At 32.7% G+C, this 22,122-nt stretch overlaps 1 protein-coding gene across 1 annotated transcript; it reads left to right on the top strand.

The window, feature by feature from the left end:
- Positions 1–2,278: 2,278 nt before the first annotated feature.
- On the top strand, positions 2,279–20,922 carry LOC143042714 (PDZ and LIM domain protein 3-like). The gene is made up of 2 exons (XM_076215151.1): positions 2,279–2,604; positions 20,770–20,922. The coding sequence occupies exons 1-2, from the start codon at positions 2,437–2,439 to the stop codon at positions 20,920–20,922; spliced, it is 321 nt and encodes a 106-aa protein (XP_076071266.1). The 5' UTR covers positions 2,279–2,436.
- Positions 20,923–22,122: the final 1,200 nt, after the last annotated feature.

Raw genomic sequence — 22,122 nt, 5'->3', positions numbered from 1 at the left:
TAAATGCAGATTGTTGCCATGGATACACCAAAAAGAAATTATATTTTTCCATTTTATATATTGGATATAAAATCTATGGAAGATTCTGATTACATACATATGCCCATATATAACACAAACAGTAAGCTTGATATTGCAAGAAAGCAATGAAAAGGGGATGGTAAAATTCATAAGGGCAAATTTTAGTATTTTTCCCTAACTGTTTATTGCTACCTTATGGCATACTTACCAAGCTCAGAATTGTATAATTTAAGACTTTTCATGCCACAAATCTATTGATATTTAGATTCTTAATCAATTTCTGAGTAAATTGAGTGTTTAAGAATGACAATATATGTCAATTTTATTGTTTACAGTCCTTAGCAACCAAAATTAGACATTTTGACACAAGGCTTATATTTGTACTCTATCGGCTTAGCTTTTGCTTCTGATGGATTGGGCTGCATGTAGTAGCCTAAGTATTGAACGCGTTGGGTTTTTTCTTGCGAATATATCAAATTATTGTTTTTATCAAGATTTCATGTTACATTTTGGCATATATTAAATGTATAGTTAAATCAGATGTAAGAAATTGATTCCCTATCACCAAGTTTTTTAATCAAGTCTTTGGTATGCAATAAGCATAAAGATTAACATTTTTATGCTTGAAATTGCTAAATTTTATACAATGTTGCATCATCAGAGATCTTATTAAGATATTCAACATTAAAAAACTGACAAAAGAGGTACAGTTTTTAAGATTTGGCTAAAAATTGAGGTAGAGACAAGATTTACACTTTGACTTGGCACCTTTCTTTAAAATCAGTTTTTGTCGCGTTTCAGTGTCAACTGCTAACCTTCATAAAATATTCATTACTCAACCAATTTTCAAAAATAAAAGGCCATTTTACTCGTATTAGCTAGCAGAACTCAGAAAATAAGTTAAAAGGGAGAATTTGAAAAAAATATTTACTATTAAGGTAGCAATACACAGTTAGGAGTTTAGTTTCGCATTTTGGCCCCTGTGGATTTTTAAAATAGGAAAGTTATTGTGTAATAAAATTCATTTTTAGACAGATGAGTGCTAATTTAGCCTTCAAAGATGGTTTATAAGTTCATCAAGATTATTTTTTACATGTTTTATGGGCTGTTTTCTGTTTGACAATCCGTATTTTCATAGCTAGACCGGCCATCGGTCCAGAAATTAATGTACTGTTTACAAACACTCTTTTTTCTACGCGAAGTTTTTGACGCAATTTTACAAAAAAATGAGATGAAAGACATATGATTATCATTGGATTGGCTGAATGATATATGTACACAGTTTCAGAAAAGGTATTACTTCAAGCGATTGAAATTCTACTTTGAGCCAAATTTTGGGGAAATATATGACATCTTTCCCCCCCTTTTTGCAATATTTTATAACAAATAAATGCAGATTGTTGCCATGGATACACCAAAAAGAAATTATATTTTTCCATTTTATATATTGGATATAAAATCTATGGAAGATTCTGATTACATACATATGCCCATATATAACACAAACAGTAAGCTTGATATTGCAAGAAAGCAATGAAAAGGGGATGGTAAAATTCATAAGGGCAAATTTTAGTATTTTTCCCTAACTGTTTATTGCTACCTTATGTGATTACAAATCCGGTAAATAGTCTAATTCGGTAGGTCACATTCATGAAAGGGAAGGTGATTGTAGTTACGACGTAAGCGGGAACATATCCGATATCATTTGTGAAAGCTATTTCAAGTAGGGGACAATCAGTTACTATTTTGTGTGTAGTAGAGGGAAGCGGAGAGCTGAGTTTTTGCGGATAAAATGTTCTTTATCGCCAGGCGTCTGCTTTTGCTTTTGTAAGTTAATGGCCAAACAAACTGATTGTACTGAAAAATAAGAAAAATCAAATATATAACCAGTGGCGGATCCAGAAATTTTCATAAGTGGGGGCCCACTGACTTACCTGAGAGGGGGCCCGCTCCAGTCACGCTTCAGTGATTCCCTATATAAGCAACCAAATTTTTTCCCAAACAAGGGGGGGGGGGGGGCCTAAATCCGCCACTGATAACTTGAAAAGATAGATCGTATGTAAAATCAATTGTTACCAAAAAAATCTGAACTGCTTAAGTTTACAATTTTTCAAAGATCAAGTTTAAGAAGTGTATTAATTACTTTTAAAACTTTAACTCTTTCAAATCTGTGCTCTTTTTTAAACTGAAACAAAAAAACACCAAATAGTATGTCGACAAAAAAGACAAGAGAGTGCGTTAAATCCCGAGGTACATCATCTTACCTGTTCGTTCCGAATGGTTACAGGTGAACTGGCACGCGATATCAGACGAACGTCCGGTGAAAATGTTTACAGTTTCTAACAGTTAGACAGTTAGAGATGATATATTCACGTTATTTTTAATTTTTGGAAAATATTTTAAAATTATAGTGCCATGTCATCAGCGGACGATGAGTCCGAGAGCGGAGATGAGTTTACATTGTGGGACATCAGAAATAATTTGGATACAGAACCATTTGAAGTTATTCTAAAAGGGGGGAGTCCGTGGGGATTCACCATAACAGGAGGGGCCGAGGTCAGGTCCCCAATACAGATATCAGAGGTGAGACTTTTTAGGTTCTTTTTCTACTTTTTAAAAACTTTATTGAAGAATTTAATAACATTTAATGACCGATAAAAGTTTATATTGACATTTGAAGATATGAGGGGGTCTAGATGTGATACCTGGCTATACAGGTAAGAATCTTGATTGTATAGTAATTGTTCAGGTAATAATTACACTTCAAAAGACCTATGATGTAATGTTACTTCAATCTGGCCACAGGGAAATAGCTGACAAGAAAATTAGAGCTTAATTTAAAGTAATGTGTGTTATTTCATTACTAAGTATTTTAAATCTTAGCTAATTATTTTTTGTAAATTTCTTTTTGAACAATCAGCAGTTTTTCTTGGGGCCTCTCCTCCTAATTTACTTTCCACAATGAAATATAAGGAAAGTAAAGAATAGCAAAATGATATTCCATTCAGACCATAATTTTAATAAAAAATAAACTAAAAAAAACAGACCACGTACAAGTCACCTGAATAGATTGTGCTTTAAAAAGATTGTAAAAACACATATTTTAATTCTATTTGATTTAATCAAAATATTAAGTTTTGATTTTTTTATTGGAATTTATTACTTTTACTCTTCACTTTCTGTATAGCATGTCTGTGGCAGATCCAAAAACTTAAATAAGGGTGGCAATGACTGCCCTAGAGTGGTCCACACCCCAGTCATGCCTATGTGATTCCCCATATTTAATATAATCATCAAAAATTTTCAGACAAAAAAGGGGGACTCAGCATTTGCCTCTAGGGCCGTAAATTACATAGAGACAAAAAAATAAATGGAGAAAAAAAAAGCACTGAAAAGAAAAAAATTGTTAAAATCATGCATTATTTTTAAACAAGGTGGTTAATCATAATGGCATGCAGGTGTGTTCAATATTTAGATCTGAACGGTCGGTACACAACTCAACTCCTTTGCACACATAAAAGTTTCCCACAAAATACTAGTGCATCTGCATACACAGAAGTGACAATGTTGGCGATATTGAATGCATAGAAGTGTTAAAAAGATGGGATTCGTCCAGTTAGAAAAAATCACCTTAGCATTTGACAAAGCCAGAATAAAACTTTTTGGTGTATACAAACATTGTTACGTTTTAATAATTTGAACTTGATAGATCAAGTTATGAGTTATTGAGTATGCATTTTCATTTTAAGGTTTGAAAATTGTGTCTTTGAAACAATGTTAAAATTAGTTCGATTTGGACAGCCAAATAAGCCGGATAAACCACAAAAAATGACCAACGTCAGGGGGCTTTCATTTTATGTCTTTGCAAAATTTCCCCTAAACGTAAGTAAAATAGCTTGTAAAGAGTCACAAAGCAGGATAAAGCGAAAACAAATCTTACCATACTGGGACACGTAATCTAACTCTGGTTTATAACTATTTTTAATATATTCCAGGCGTATATTTATTGGAATGTAACAAACAAATTAACAAGTCCTATATTCTTGGAAGGTACATTGCATACAAGGAAAAGGGCAGAAAAATATCCTTTTCTGCACAAAATGGGTCCAAAATATTTTGGCGATGATAAACTGCCTCCCCTTACATGGCAGGCAATTTACGGCCCTGATGTATATGGATTTTTTAAGCTTTATTGATCAGAAACCTCAAATATTTGAAGATTCTTTGAAAACTTCATTTCCTATAGGGGAGACAACTTACTCTGGCAAGAAATAAGGATTTTTCTCTTATATATTTGTATTGGAACTTAATGTTACTTTTACCTTATGTTCCCATCTCCAAAGGACTAATTACAAGCCAAAAATGCAAAATACATGTATGAAAATGTAGGTCTTAAAAATTTTGAGATACACTTTGTAAAGTAAATTTTTATGAAATAAACTGCCAGTACCTGCTGGTTTTTTAAGCTCCAACTTCAACTTGTCTTCAAGGTCCAGCTCTAAGTAGCTTTACGTCATAGAAATATAAAACTAAGTTGTTTTCTTTTCAAAAAACTAAGGTTAAGAAATGTATAAATCATTGGGGTTTTGTAAACAAATTTGGTCCCCTACATTGTTTATGTATGAGTATCTTAAACTCACTTTAGTGCTACATGTATGTCAAGACAATTGAAACTTTGCAAAGAATTGGACTTTTTTGAAGATTTAAATTGACGTCACATATATATTTGATTATAGATCAGTCATTGCATTAAACTGCATTATTAAGTTTAAAGAACATTCCCCCTACTCCCAAAAAAAAGACAAACAATAAGGTAGATAGGTAAAAAGAAAAATTTTATGCTCCCCTAAGATAGTAGAGGGCATTATGTTTTCTTGTCTATGTGTCCATCCGTCTGTTTGTCCGTTCAATTGTTCGTCCGTTTTTGATGAAGCTGAAGTCCAATCAAATTGAAACTTAGTACATTTGTTGCTTATGATATGATCTTTCTAATTTTAAAGCCAAATAAGACTTTTGACCCCAATTTCATAGTCCACTGATCATAGAAAATGAAAGTGGGAGTTTCAGGTTAAAGTTTTTGGTCAAGGTAGTTTTTGATGAAGTTGAAGTCCAATCAAGTTGTAACTTAGTACACATGTTCCCTATGGTATATAATCCTTCTAATTTTAATGCCAAATTAGATTTTTTACCCAATTTCACGGTCCATTGAACATTGAAAATGATAGTGCAGGTGGGGCATCTGTGTACTTTGGACACATTCTTGTTTAATAATGTTTTAGGAAAATTCCCCCTAATACCCAATAAGGTACGTAGATCGGTAAAATTATTTTTTTTACAAATTTATTTTTTGAATTACATGTGATCTTCCATCACTCTATATGAGATTTTAGTCTTTATTATTGGAGTTATTGCCCTTTAAAGACCATTTTTTTAAAATACTATTCCCCCTGCTGAAACTATTTTTTCTTCAAAGTTTGGAATCAGAATATTTTTGAGGAAAAACCTGTAGCCTCTTGACAGCTTTGAAAACAGAATATATATTTCTTTTTTAAATGATGAAAATTATTTGATGAACATGATATATTAATTTTATATGCCATAATATGGAATATATGCATTCATTACACAGTTATAGGATATGAACTGTTGCTGTCAGTAGGAGTGCATTCAAAAATTCTATCACAATTAATTAAATCGGAATTAAACATTTTTGTAGAAGGTAAAATTGCTCGATCATGCTAATCATGGTGTAATGAATGTTTATTTTGTAACACTCCAAGTATCATAGGAAATGACATCCTATTTATGGATATATTTAATATTACTTTGAATAATTATTTTAGAATAAAATATTAAATAGTGTTGATTTTGTATGAATTTTAATCTTTTCAAGTCAACTGAAGTGAACAGATGTACTTCAATGGCACTCATATAATTACTTGGGTTGAAATAAGTTCAGATAATAGAAATTTTGAGTTTTTTTTTAATTTAAAATTTATTCGTAAACTTCTAAAAGGATTGGCCATTTTACAAGCAAAGACTAATTCAGTATATATATCTGAAATATTTTAAACGTAATAAATGGTAATAGTAAATATTTTAATTTAAAAAAAATTTTAAATGATAAAAAATAGCTAGTTCTTTATAAATCTGGGATGATTTACTATTTTACAAGCTAAGACTGTTTCAGTCTATTTCTGAAGTATTTTGACGTTTACCGCAATGTTAGCAATTTTTAGCTTGAGGTACATTATTTATACAATGTACTCTAATTTTTATGTGTGAAATTTCGTCTATAACGTTTATTGTAATAATTTAAGGTTCGTGACCAAGATAAGTGTGAAAACATACTGTTATAAATCTGTCTTGGCTAGTTCATTTATCTTTTGTATAATAGTTCGTCTTTTGTGTATGGTGACAAATTTTATCGGAAATGTTTTCAAACTTCAAGCTGTTTTCCCAAGGTTAATTTATTTTGTTAAATTTTTGCCTTATTTAATTCTTTATAAAAAAGTTGTCATAGGGAAACCTCAAGGCTTGTCATTTAAAGGATAAGGTCCGGTAAGGACTCATTTTGGCCTCAAATTTCAGTTTCATCTGACGAAAGATTTTGACCACTTTTTAAACACTTAAGTGTCTATTTCACTTGATTCAATTAGTTTATGTGAAAGATTTTAACTGATTTAGTCATTAAAACGATCCGATTCCAGCTCAAATATGAAAAATCTACCAAATATACTGAAAAATGTCACTTTACAGATGGTTTTTGTCAAAAATGAAAGTGGCCGCATCCGTGTTCATCCACAACCTTTATATATGTTATGTATTATCATAAAATACAACTTACATTTCAATATTAAAGATGAACACAAATGCGGCCACTTTCGTTTTACACGGAAACCGTCTAAAATTTAACTAAAATGCTAGAATTTTGAAGATTTCAGTAATTTAGAATGACTTAATGGCGCTACAACCCGATATATGTGCATTGTATAGTCAAAAACAGCCCATATTTATGTGGCAGAAGCATTCAGCTGTCCAATAAATAACTAAAAGTTTACATTTTAACAATTTTGTAAAACTGTTATATTTTGGGGCCAAAAAGGGGTCTTACCGGACCTACTCCTTTGGTACGCATAGTCTTAAGGATGTACTTAGGTGAGGTTAGGTGAAAATTAATTAATCAGGAATTTAGAATTGATACTATAAACTGGTAGAGCATCAATTAAGAATAAAGATAAGCTAAAAATATTGATAGGTCATGGACCTTCTTTTTGAGATATTTTGGATTTAAAATATGGCGGGAAAAGACTGACTCGGACTTTTACCTTATATTTGTATTGATATTATGTGGGTCTCAAAACAAAACAAAGAAAATCAAGAATCTACTAAAATTTTGGTTAATGACCTTTCATGGGCTATTAAGTCTTTTATGAAAAAATAAACGGGTGTTATATGGGTATAGATGCGCATTAGTTTCTCCATAGGCGGTAATCATAATGGTAACGTTTTCTTCTGTTGCTCAGTCCATATCGTTAACTTGGATATGTGTGATGGCTCGTTTCGAAGCTGAGACATTTTGACATATGTGGTTAAATTTCGGGGTACGAAGTGAGGTTACTTTTTCCGTAAATTAGCAAACCCCGAGTATCCTTTTGTGATGCGGCTCCTCATGGTAAATAATCCCATTTTTAACACAATAAGATCTTTGAAAATTTAATACTTTGAACACATTTAATAGCTCCATAGATTTTACACATTTATTCTGTGTTCCCCTACTTTCTAAATTAACTCAAATGGTTAAGCTCAGTCACTTGTTTATCATAGAAAAGTGTCAAATATCACAACACAGAGAATTTTTGTTTACACGTGACTTTTGAGTTCCTCATTTCAAGGCACATTAGGGATGTTGTCCCATATGGGGCAAAATATTTTTACCTTGTATTGTATGGAAAAACACCAAGGAGGACGAACATTTGACACTAATTCCAAAACCTCACCTAAGTACATCCTTAATTCATATATATATGAATATACTTGGCTGAAATAGAAAGTGTTCATGAGTTTTATCCGGCCTGCTTTAAAAATATATTTAACACCAACAAACAAATGGTTACTTAGGGAATCTGTAACAGGAATGGTTACATACCATATCATTTATTTTGTTTCTTGATGTTGGTAATTGTCATTATCAAAAGGGGTGCATTTAAATAGTTCAATGAAAATATGTTACTAAGGGGGATAAGGATTTAATGTACCCTTGTGTTGATTCAATGCTAAACAATGCTGAACAAGCCATAGAAGAAAATGTGTAGCAATTACTAACAGAGGCTGATTAATGGAACTTTTAGTGATAAATACAGGGGCTGATCCAGCCTTTCAAAAAAGGGGGGGGGGGGGTTCCCAACACAGGATAAAACGGGGTTGGTTCGAATTATATGTCCCCATTCAAATGCATCAGCTAAAAAAAAGGGGGGGTTTCAACCCCTGGATCCGCCGATGAAATACATAAACATTTTACAGACCCCCCTTTTTTTGTTCCAAATCTTGGATTGATACCTGATAAATTTTACTTAACTGGGAGAACTAAAGGTAATACAAAGCAATTGATCAATGCCTAAATCCTTTAATATCCAGTAGGCAATTTTTCATTTCAAGTCAGGATTATCCCACCCCATACAGAGGGTGAAAGATTCTCAGCACTGGAATGTTCACTATATGATTTACCCCTTCTGTTTTATGGACCAATCTTATATTGTATTTTCATCTTTGACCAAAGAAGAAAAGCAATGTTTATTATCCATAAATTAGCACTTTTACCAGTAGGTGTTTTGGCATTAAAAATTTAAATGATAAATAGCTATAAATCAACTGAATTCTTTAACATACATTTAAGGGAATTATTGCTTTTATTTAGATGTTAATTTATGTGCAGTGTCAAATAATATGCATATATTTAAATCGTAATAGCAGACCATTGTACACCCTTAGTACCAGACTTTTATAGTCTTAGAATAGTCTAAAAACTGGACCATTGTAGACCCTCTTTCTACCTTTTAATGCCTTTAAACATTTATGTAAATGCTTAAAAAATTATATATTAAATTTCACTGCAGTTAGAGATTTTTCTATTGTTTGAAAATGTCACTAAAAGAAGGATAATTGTTGGTTAACTGGGCTATAAAAATAATTCTTTGTTAACATAGAAAAATAACTGAATTTTAAAATAGGACTTAAAACTTCCTTAAGATAGTTTAAGGTGTTATTAACTCCGCACTGCTAACTGCTGATTTAGACTCAACACATAATAGAAATCTATTATACAGAAAATTATAAAAGCTTTTGAAATTTAATTATAATGTTCTACTGGTAAACATATCTATTTTCCCCCCATGTATTTTTTTAAAAAGTTAAACACATGTTATAATGATAGCTTGTCAAAGAAATCATAATTGTGAAATTTAATATAATTAATGTCAGAAATTTGAGAAGTCACTGATTATAAATAAGTGAATTTAAATAAATGTTGACATACAGGAGACTTTAAGTTTGGGGGTTGAGCCGTTTGAGGGGCTGAAAAGGTTTGGGTGATGAGCAGTTTAAGGGGCTGAGAAGGTTAGGGTGATGAGCCCATTTATGGGCATTATGTTTTTATGCCCCTTACGTTTTCTGGTCTGTTTGTCTGTTCATCCGTTTCTCCCGCTTCAGGTTAAAGTTTTTTTTGGTCAAAGTAATTTTTTATGAAGTTGAAGTCCAATCAACTTGAAACTTAGTACACATGTTCCCTATGATATGATCTTCCTAATTTTAATGCCAAATTAGAGATTTTTTTGCCATTTTCATGGTCCACTGAACATAGAAAATGATAGTTTGGATGGGACATCTGTGTACTTTGAACACATTCTTGTTAAGGTGGCTCCTGGGTACAAAAATTTCAGCCAAAAATTAAACCTTTATTTTTTCATTACAAGTTTTATTTATTATATATACAATTTTAGTTATAACTTTATGATATGGTACAAAAATCAACCCAAAAAATTGATTCAGTTTGGCCCAAGATGACTTTTAAATGTTTATATCATTGAAAAAGCTCCAAATTATCTCCCTTTGGTGCAAAAATGCCATTTTTTTGCATTAAATTTGTAATGTCTTTTTTAACTCATCGGTGACCTATATTTTTTATTATTGTTTTCAAATAAGCTGTACATATACTAAATAATTGTATAATTTAAGCGATTTCTGTAATTAGGTTATTTTTTTATTTCGATATTACATCTATTTCTCCTAAATTAGTTCAACAGAAAAAAGGACATTAACAAAAATGTATGCTTCTTCCAGAGGCAGATTGTGAGCTTAAATGAACGGTGACCCTATCTTTTTATTTCATTTTTCTTGTAAGTGTATGATAAAGTTTATTTATAAAAAAAATAGCGAAATCCTATATTAGAAAAAAAATTGATTGATACCCAGGAGCCCCCTTAATAATGACTTAATATTTCCTTCATGATGTTTTCGTGGGGTACATTATATAATTCTTCAGTCTAGTTCTATGTGTTTTTTTTATTGAGAGCTGTTTGACTTTTTTCATTTGGACAATTTTCAGTTATCTAGCTAGCTTTATTCTTCAACTTTGACTGTCTTCTGTTCTTTGGTCAGGTTGTTGTCTCTTTGACACATTCTCCATTTCCATTCTCTTTTTATATCTTTAAGTTTGATACATATTCTTTTGATATCTTTAAGTGTGTTTGGACATGGTATCTTCTGATAACATTAAAAGCACAAGATGCACATCAAATTACCAGATTATAAAATAGGAGTTGTCTCATGAAATCAAGGAAAATTGCACTAAATCTTTAGAATGAAAGCGACTGATTTTTACTGTAGCAATACAATGGAACCTGAATGGGTGATGCTAGTGGAGCAGGACCGATAGGAAATATTTATCTAGGTTTCTTTTTATAAATACATGGGCATAAATAGGCTAATTAATGTTTACATGTATATGTATATATTTTTCAGATGTATCACTGCTTATATTAACTTTTGACTCTATGTAAATTCAGACTACAAAAGGCCTTTGTCAGCACTTTTTAAGCTTAAATGACATCTTGATTCGATGTCTAGGTAATCTATAAATAGACTAGCACAATACGATATTGAAATGATACATACAAACTTGAAAATGACTAAGGTTGCATCATGTGCAAGAAATCTAACCAAATGTCAACATCTTATGTCAAACTTGCATACGTGACAGGATACAAATACATGATAATATATGCTCCAGTTGTATATAATATATGTAAACTGACAGAAATTTGAAAAAAATGATTGAACAAGCTTGTTTTTAAATATGATCATAGACCAGGTATCTAAATTGATTGAAATGTGTCACAAATATATAAGAAAAACAAGACTTTGTTAATTTATGCGTCATTGTCATTTTGTTTAGTTTTTTTGTTACCTATTCTGATATCAGACTAGGATTTCTTTTAAACTGAGTTTTACTGTGCGTATTGCTGCATGTGTTTTTTCTGCATTGGCTAGAAGTATAGGGAAAGGGTTGGGATCTCAAAAACATGTTAAACCCTGCCGCCTTTTTGCGCCAGTCAGGAGCCTCTGGCCTTTGTTCATATAGTCTTGTATGATTTTTAATTTATTTTCTTTTATATATTTCGGATTTGAGTAAGACATCTATTATCACTGAACTAGTACACATTTTAGTTTATTTTTGGACAGCTGAAAAACGCCTCTGGTTGTGGGATTTTCTCGCTGTATTGAAGACCCATTGGTGGCCTTTGACTGTTTTCTGCTCTTTGGTGGGGTTGTTGTCTCTTTGACACATTCCCCATTTCTATTCCCAATTTTATTTCATTAAAACTTCTTTATATACCCTTCATCAAGACTGAAATTGTATCCTGAAAACAAGTCTCTTAATCTTTTATCACAAATGGCACAAGATCTGAGTACTTACCCTTCCAGAGCACTTAGAGATAATAACCGCCTATTGATATGGTTCTTGTTACTTTTAATGTTGTGTAGGGTTTTGCTGCAGGTGTTTCGTTGTCTATTGGTTGTTTTTTGTTTTTATTCCCCAGGGCATAATGTTTCTGGCCATCATTGAACCAGAAGTTGGATGCCAGATTTTCTCGCTGTATTGAAAACCCATTGGTGACCTTTGGCTGTTGTCTGCTCTTTGGTCCGGTTATTGTCTCTTTGACACATTCCCCATTTTCATTCTCAATTTTATTGATCTTGTCAACGCAACCCTCTGAAACCATGTGGGCATAATTTTATGAAACTTTGTAGATAATGAAGGACACAATATGTAGATGTGCATATCGACAGGAAATTGAGGGAGGAGGGTTGTACAAACCCTTCGAAACCCCCTGGCTACAGGTGTGTTGAGTCTTAGTGCACTTACTCTTTGTGCAAAAACCAATTTTGATCCAGCATTCTACCCAAGACCATGCTTTAGTGCAGATCTTTTACTTTTACATTTGTTTACTTAATGATATGTAGTTCATATGTTTTTCAAAATTTTCATTATGGCTCAAATTTTGAAGTTTGATTTCAACTATTGCCAAATTCAATAAAACTTCAAACTTGGTATTTAATTTGAATTGTATTTATAGAGCCTCATACAGCACTTTGATTTAACTTTCTAAATAACATCATCTTATCTGCTATGTTTGACTTTCAATATATATAGAGAGTTGAGGATTAAGAATTGTATGTACATTTACACTGGTTTTATCCACAGGAAATGAGTAACGTGATTTAAGAGGGTGTGGATTGGGGGGTTATGGAACAGAAAATAATGGGCAAAAATATTATGAATAGAGAAAAATGGAAAAATAAAATAAATAATAGATACTTTAATATAGAGAATAGAGAATAATGAACAAAAAGTATAAAGAATAGAGAGAAAAAGGCCTAAAAAGTGAAGAATTCTGAAATGAAGGACCCCTGTCCAGACGCTCACGAGTAACATGATTTAAACTTTAGGTGACATATCGCCCTTGCGAAAATAGTGCAGGATATCACAAGATTTCCCCAGGATATCTCAGGATAATCTTGAGAAAAATCACAGGGCAATCTTGAGATATCCTGATCCTGAGATAGGGTCAAACATGGGACGGTATTGGAACAAGGATATTCCAGGGATATCCAGGGACCATCCAGACCATAAATTTCCTAGTAGAAAATCCTGTGATAATCCTGTTCTCAGGATTCTCAGGTCCTGGTCTCAGGAAATTATCCTGATGTCAGGATTTACAGATATGCTTGCATTGAGTTGGCCCTGGGATAATCCTGGTATATCCTGAGAATGTCCTTAGTTCAGGACCAATAAATGTCTTACATTAATTCTATAAGAAATTACAAAATTTGAGTAAAGTCCTTTTTTAAATTTTTCTATTGCAAATATTTTCTTAAATTAGTTTATATCCATATTCCTCATTCTAAGCAAGGGCGGATCCAGCCATTTCAAAAAGGGTGGTTCCCAACCCAGGATAAATGTGGGTCCAACTAAATGTCCTTTTTCAAATGCAATGATTGTCAAAAAAAACAGCAAGACCCCTCCCTTAAATACGCCACTGAATGACTGATAAGGTATGTTTGCCCTGGTACACAGTGGCTCGTTAGTGAGTCGCAGGAGATCTTACTGTCAATGGCGGTATCTTATGTTTTTTTTTATGTAGGTTACAACCGCCATTGACTGTTTGAATTACATTACATGTAGTTAGGCAGCAACCATTTAATTTTTGCAGGGTGGGGGGCTATGGATTTTTAGGAAAATAAAGTGTTTCTAGTTTTTGGAGAAAAAAATAATTTGTTTTTGACCCTGAGAAAAAAAATATGTTTGTTTCACCCTCAGCTGCAATTACATGTAATGCTAAAATTGAAAGAAAATTTTTTTTTCGACTTGTTCGATACATCATGTACATTGTTTAAATGCAAAAAAAAAAGTTTTTCCGAAAAGCAAACTTGTTGGCCAATTTTATTAATGGCTGTTCATATTGTTAAATTACCAATAAAAATGGTGCACCAGTGGCGTATCAAAGGGGGTTCCCTTTTTTTAGAACATAAAGTATGAACCCCCCCCCCTTTTCAAAATGGCTGGATCCGCCCCTGTGCCTACCCAATATTAAAAATTAAATTATGCGTCAGATATATAAAAGGATACATGTAAAATTCTGCTTCTTTCTGTAATATGTTGCTGTCTGTTCTTCCAAGTAGTAGTGCTGAATAAATAACTGAAATCTGCATGGAATCATTCAATCCCCTAAAAGTATAAAAAAATCCACAAAGAATCAATTGTTCTAAGACGTTTAAAAGCAGTACAATCAATAGAAATGTTGTTGCCTGTTTATACAGTACATCGGAAGCTGTTAACCTAAGGAATCGAATTCATTTACAGCCCCCCCCCCCTTTTTATCCCCTGAACTTTAAAAAGATTAAAAAAAAACTAGCTCAGGGTTGACTTTGGCAATGGTAGCCCACAGATTAATTTTTTTTTAGCCCACATACATAGTCCTATACAAAAAAAGTAGAAATTTAAGTAGCCCACACTAGATTTTAGGGGCCAATGGGGCCAATGGGCCCGTGGCCACTGCTAATTTCATACCCTGCTAGCTACTTATTATTCACTAAAGAACCAGTCACACAATTCAATATTTATAAAGTTTACGTATCTACCAGTTATACCCGTTATCATATGTGAAAACAATTATTCATTTTGTTTAATTTAGGATACGTAAAAATTATTTTTCAAAGATATGCTTTCAGACTTTCTGATGTTGCTTTGCTTAAATATAAAAAACCAAAAAAGAATAATAGTTCTTCAATAAATTATATTTTATAATAATATACACATGTCTGTCATGTTAAATTAAATTTGTAATGCACTTATCTGAAATTTTTCTGTCTGGAAATGTCTTTTTCGGGTTTCCATCAGCGTAGTCTCCATTTTGGTGACGTATTAATCAAGAGTGCACTTACGCTCACATTGAGGTGACAATCTCGTCCCAAATTATATCGGCCAAAAATTGATCCGTCACCGTACCGGTATTATAAAAAAAAAATCAAGGATGTCGCAAACAAACATTTTTAATATGCAGTTTTTTATGAAGTATAATAAAAATAATCTTTAGTTTGAACGGAACATGGTACATGCGAATGAACAAGTGCCGAAGTGGAGTCACCATCTAGGACGATATATTTAGGGCCGAACTGTTCAGACCTGTTCAGTACAATTACGAAAAACCGCGAGGTCCTACAATTTGTTTACATTTTGCATACGTTGAGAAATCTATCATTGCTGTTCATCTGATATTTTTTCTAAGTTAATTATATGCCGGACGACAATTAATAGAAAGGCATATATATAAACTTGGAGAAAATCAGAATTTACATCTGTAGGGAAAGCTAGGAAGGGTCAAAAGATACCAGTTACAAAAAAATGTACCACCGCCACCGGCACTGTAAGTTCATAGTTCAAAGTTCTTTATTTTCCAATTAAGGGCCCCTAACGGGACATAATGACAAGTTACAACACACATAGATAAAATTAAAATTTAGCTGTATGATAAATAAAACAAACAACTCTGCATATCCGGCAATGACAAAATTATGTGTGTTTCAACACTCTTTCTTGGACACCCTGCTGTTCTTATCACAAAAATCTCTGACTTTGAAATACTGTAAAACTGAAACTCGTTATGCTTCCTGAACAGGGAGATCAGCAGAAAAAAATATGTTTAATATTTTTAATTAACACCATAATTTGGGTATTTTAAAAATGTTTGACAAAATACTTTTTGTTTCTTCCCCCTATTCTATCACCCTTCACGAATCCTTGCCAAAAAAACTTATTTAATTTAACAAACAACAGTTAATTTCAGTCCCAAAGATATTTTTTATTTAAATTTGTGATACAGATTATATTATTTCTTAAGTCCCAATACCAGGAATCATTAAGGACTTTATTTCAGTTTATTCATTCAGGAAGAAAGTGTAAAGTTTCTGAAAGTATGATGAATGTTGAAGGAAAAGTCCTGACATATCCTGGTCTATATTATATTTATTTTTGAAAGTCTGGAGATATCCTGAGAATTCCCCTAGTTTACAGCTGCTTGATTTGAAAGTCCTGACATTTCCTGAAATTCTCCCATAAACTTTTTCCCTAAAAAAAGGGCTAAATGTTTTACAGGATATTTTCAGGATTTCCCAGGATAATCTTGAGATATCCTGGTTAAAAAAATTGTCAGGATTTATTTCTGCAAGGGCAGTCTCAGCTTTGTTGGTTGACACCTTTATATCTTGAATTGTATTGTCAATTACATAATTGAATTTTATTTGAAAGAAAATATAGAATTTAAACTTTTGTTATGATTTTGAAGTATACACAAGACTGTTCCTTTTAAAATTGATGACGATTTTATTAAATGAAATTATTGATTTGAAATGAGAAAATCATAAAAGATTTTTATTTACTCAAATGAGATTTAAAATTTAAAATATATTAAATTTAAATTTTGTCAGTGACAAATGCTTGTTACATAATTCTTAAGTACAACTATCAATATCAAAGCAAGTCTTGATAAAATATACAACCCTATTAAGTGCCAGTCATTCTAGACACTTACAATGTTTAATATTAAGTCAAGAAAAAATTTGAATTTACTGTCATTGTAAGAATCAATAGTTTGAAAATGAGGACTTTATTGTACTAAATTCTGTCCCATGGCGAGATATGACATATTTGAATTTATTTATTATCTATGTAATTGTCACATCTTCATATTTCATGTATGTGTTAAAACAATACAAATTGTGCAATATCACATAGAGAAAAAATAGATAATAAAAAGAAATCTACAACTTAATTGTTTGCTAAACTTGATCTAAGAGCTTTGAGAAGGATAGAATTTAGAATGGAAACAGGAAATGTGTCTCAGTGACAACAAAGTGAACAAAGAGCAATGCCCGGTCACCGTCTTCAAAGCATGAAGAAAGTTCTACATTAGATGTGGTGCTTCTCCTGGCCCCTTTACAATAATTTCTTCTATTACAGGAAATAGACACCTTGAACTAAACTCCAAACTATACAAATGATATAAAAAAGAAGATGTGGTATGATTGCCGAAGAGACAACTCTCCACAAGGGACACAGAAATTAACAACTAAAATTAGGTCACCAAACGACCTTCAATAATGAGCAAAGCCCATACGGCATAGTCAGCTATAAAATGCCCCAAAATGACAATATAAAACAATTCAAACGAGAAAACTAACAGCATAATTTATGTACAAAAAATTAAAGAAAAAAAACAAATATATAACATATAAGTAAAAGACAACCGCTGAATTACAGGCTCCTGACTAGGGACAGGCACATACATAGAGAATGTGGCAGGTTAAACTTGTTAGCGAATCAACATGAACCAATGTTTTAAAAAAACACAAGACTAACAATTTAGGCTAGAGGTTCCTGATTAAATAGGACAGGCACAAAAAGGGGCTGGTTTTAGACGTTTTGGGGATCTCAAATTGCAATCCTCCTACTATACTTCTAGTTCTAGCCATAAATAATCACAACAGTAAAACTCACTTTAAAAGAAGTAAGAATCAGATGTTAGAATAGGTAACACATAAGTATAAATAAGAGTCTGATCGAAGAATTCTGATTTCATGAATTACAATAAAGCATGAGGTGAAATCCTTTCTTCTTAAAGATGTTTACAATTTCTGCTTTGTTTGTTCTACAAGCTAACCACATAACCAAGGATTTGTATAGTGAGCACTAAACATTAATCCTTGTCTTAACTTATTACATACCTATTAAATATAAAGCAATAGAAATCAAAATGCTTCCTCAGGCCCTATTTTTGAAATGTGCAATAAACTATTGTGTTTATCAATTCTTAAACATTTAAAACTTTTTAATCCCACATATTGCAAACTACATTTGGGTTTAACAAGTCCACATACTAATAACATGTAAAGCTACATAGAAATTTTGTACATGTGCAGAAAAACCACAGAACACAGATTTTTCATGCTTCAACACTCAGTAGATGTTGGGTAAATGTCACTGATTTGTATCATATGGTAACCAACTAAACCAAGACACATTTCTATCCTCTAAATTTGTTAGGGCGAGGTTGCATATGTACGAACAATAATGAACAAATTCAATACCAGAGTATTTTTTATTTTTTTATTTTTTTTTAACTTAAATAAGGCCGTTAGTTTTCTCGTTTGAATTGTTTTACATTGTCTTATCGGGTCCTTTTATAGCTGACTATGCGGTATGTGCTTTGCTCATTGTTGAAGGCCGTACGGTGACCTATAGTTGTTAATGTCTGTGTCATTTTGGTCTTTTGTGGATAGTTGTCTCATTGGCAATCATACCACATCTTCTTTTTTTATATATTAGCTAGAAAAGGATATGTCATGATAAAAATATGAAACAATTGATAAAAAAACCAACAGCTTGATTTTAGCATATGATAACCAACGAGACAACTATCCAACAGAAACCTAAGGATGTCAGGATGCTCATGTATACAACCATAGGTCAATGTTAAAGACCAACAACCAACGAGACAACAATCCAACAGAAACCTAAGGATGTCAGGATGCTCATGTATACAACCATAGGTCAATGTTAAAGACCAACAACCAACGAGACAACAATCCAACAGAAACCTAAGGATGTCAGGATGCTCATGTATACAACCATAGGTCAATGTTAAAGACCAACAACCAACGAGACAACAATCCAACAGAAACCTAAGGATGTCAGGATGCTCATGTATACAACCATAGGTCAATGTTAAAGACCAACAACCAACGAGACAACAATCCAACAGAAACCTAAGGATGTCAGGATGCTCATGTATACAACCGTAGGTCAATGTTAAAGACCAACAACCAACGAGACAACAATCCAACAGAAACCTAAGGATGTCAGGATGCTCATGTATACAACCGTAGGTCAATGTTAAAGACCAACAACCAACGAGACAACAATCCAACAGAAACCTAAGGATGTCAGGATGCTCATGTATACAACCGTAGGTCAATGTTAAAGACCAACAACCAACGAGACAACAATCCCACAGAAACCTAAGGATGTCAGGATGCTCATGTATACAACCGTAGGTCAATGTTAAAGACCAACAACCAACGAGACAACAATCCAACAGAAACCTAAGGATGTCAGGATGCTCATGTATACAACCGTAGGTCAATGTTAAAGACCAACAACCAACGAGACAACAATCCAACAGAAACCTAAGGATGTCAGGATGCTCATGTATACAACCATAGGTCAATGTTAAAGACCAACAACCAACGAGACAACAATCCAACAGAAACCTAAGGATGTCAGGATGCTCATGTATACAACCATAGGTCAATGTTAAAGACCAACAACCAACGAGACAACAATCCAACAGAAACCTAAGGATGTCAGGATGCTCATGTATACAACCATAGGTCAATGTTAAAGACCAACAACCAACGAGACAACAATCCAACAGAAACCTAAGGATGTCAGGATGCTCATGTATACAACCATAGGTCAATGTTAAAGACCAACAACCAACAAGACAACAATCCAACAGAAACCTAAGGATGTCAGGATGCTCATGTATACAACCGTAGGTCAATGTTAAAGACCAACAACCAACGAGACAACAATCCAACAGAAACCTAAGGATGTCAGGATGCTCATGTATACAACCGTAGGTCAATGTTAAAGACCAACAACCAACGAGACAACAATCCAACAGAAACCTAAGGATGTCAGGATGCTCATGTATACAACCGTAGGTCAATGTTAAAGACCAACAACCAACGAGACAACAATCCAACAGAAACCTAAGGATGTCAGGATGCTCATGTATACAACCGTAGGTCAATGTTAAAGACCAACAACCAACGAGACAACAATCCAACAGAAACCTAAGGATGTCAGGATGCTCATGTATACAACCATAGGTCAATGTTAAAGACCAACAACCAACGAGACAACAATCCAACAGAAACCTAAGGATGTCAGGATGCTCATGTGAAAATGCTCAATGTTAAAGACCAGCAATGAACTATATCAATGATAAAAATGTGTATCAATTCGATGAAAAAATCCAACAGCCAGATATTGATCTAAAGACTCAGATTTTAAAGAAAAAAAAGGCAGAAACTGATCAATTTTACCAGTTTGACTTGTTAATTTGCCAGCTGCATTTACCACTTATGTACCTCCCTCAGAGGGGCAGCGGCACCCCTATTAATCAGCCACTGAAAGAATTATGCAATTTAAAAATAATCAATGATGATGTATCCATAACATTTATTTACTGCTTAAATCTGCCTCTGATAATATATTCTATATTCAGCACTTGACAGACATAAAAAAGAATCACAGTTTCCTACTTCTGTTTTTTTTTTTAAACATTAAAATTATACTGTCTGACTCATTGCCTATAACTATCCTGTTTAGACAGCAATTAACAATTTTATATCTCTATATTTCACACTTTGAAAATGATTTACCAGAGATAGAACACTTTTATTACAAATTACAGTTATACTTTATTATATTTTATGCATTTAATTTATATAATGCATTTCACTTTTACTCTGATACAATCTTACTGAATTTATAGTACTGTTTGAAGATTCACTTCTGCATTAGATTAAATGATGTTTTAAACAGTTATATTGTTTCCATTGCAGATAGCGGAGAATGGAAAGGCAGAGAATTGTAAACAGATTCAAACAGGAGATTTTTTACTAGGTGTTAACGGTATAAAATGTGTGGCACAGAATGAAGCCGTGGAACTCATTAAAGGAGCATTCAGGACTCTTACCCTTACAATTTGGAGGTAAGCTTTTTTAAATAGTCAACCTTCAAGCATGTGGCTCTGTTTAGGAAAAAAATAAATGATTGCTTAATAATGGGCACTTGAAATGGAAGTACTAAGCTTTCAGCATTTGTTTCCTTACAGTTTGAAGGTTAGTGTATGACCAAATTGTGTTACGGAATATTCATTTCACAGATGATATCAGATATATGTTCTTAATGACATAACTATGATATTTTGACCCTCTTTTGCCACAATTATGCTTTGTAAGCAATAATTAATAGCTTCCTCAACCATTATTATATTTTAGTTTTACCACCACCAAATAGCTCAATAATGCTGACAGTGGCATTAAACACCAATCAATCAAACAATATATAAAAGCAGTTGTGTGCATTGGTCGACCAAGAAAAAGGAGGGGTTCCAACCCCCAGAACCCCCCCCCCCCCCCCTGGATCTGCCAATGGATTAACAGACACTGACAACTATGATTCACATCAAATAATGTGTAGGAGCAGATTCAGGACTCACCTGAAAAAAGGATATTTGAATAATTTTACCTAAAAAAATCATTAAGCCTCGCTCAACTCTACAAAATTGAAGTTTGTCCCCCCTCCTAACACCTAACCTAAATTCCTGCCCTTGATGTATTTAGGAATTGATTTTATAGTAAGTAAATGACACTTAATATTGCAGATGTAAAGATGTGTCTTTAGAGACCCTCTGTAATTAACAAATGCATCTACTGTAACATTGGGAAAATACATAAAAACCTTTCAGTAGTAAAACAATATAGCCAATAAGGAATGGGAGATAACTCTATTTGACTTGTAAAATTATGAAAAGGAAATACCAAACTTTTTGTTAATTTGAAAACGTGACTAATTCAAAGATATTTTACATATTTGATTGTTTTATGCTATCTATCTTTTATTTAAACATTGCATGTCTGTTTAACTTTGTAAAAGGGTATGTTCAAGTTATGTTTCCAATAAAACTTGTGTATATTAAGAGCTTAAGTCCACTGCATATTAGTTAAAAATCATTTAAATAGCAACACTTCAACCTATCTAAATTTACCACAGTAACTGTTATTGCCATATTATACACAAGTAAAAGATATTTCTAGTGCATGCAAAAGGTTCTAATTTAAGTTTAAATTAACATGCAATGTTTTGGATTCAGTTGATATTAATTTTTAATGTTTGTACCCTTTTTGCTTAAA

This window comes from Mytilus galloprovincialis, chromosome 8 (assembly GCF_965363235.1).
Source record: "Mytilus galloprovincialis chromosome 8, xbMytGall1.hap1.1, whole genome shotgun sequence".
In the NCBI taxonomy this organism is placed as follows: Eukaryota; Metazoa; Mollusca; class Bivalvia; order Mytilida; family Mytilidae; genus Mytilus; species Mytilus galloprovincialis.
This window is presented reverse-complemented; position numbering and strand designations above follow the sequence as displayed.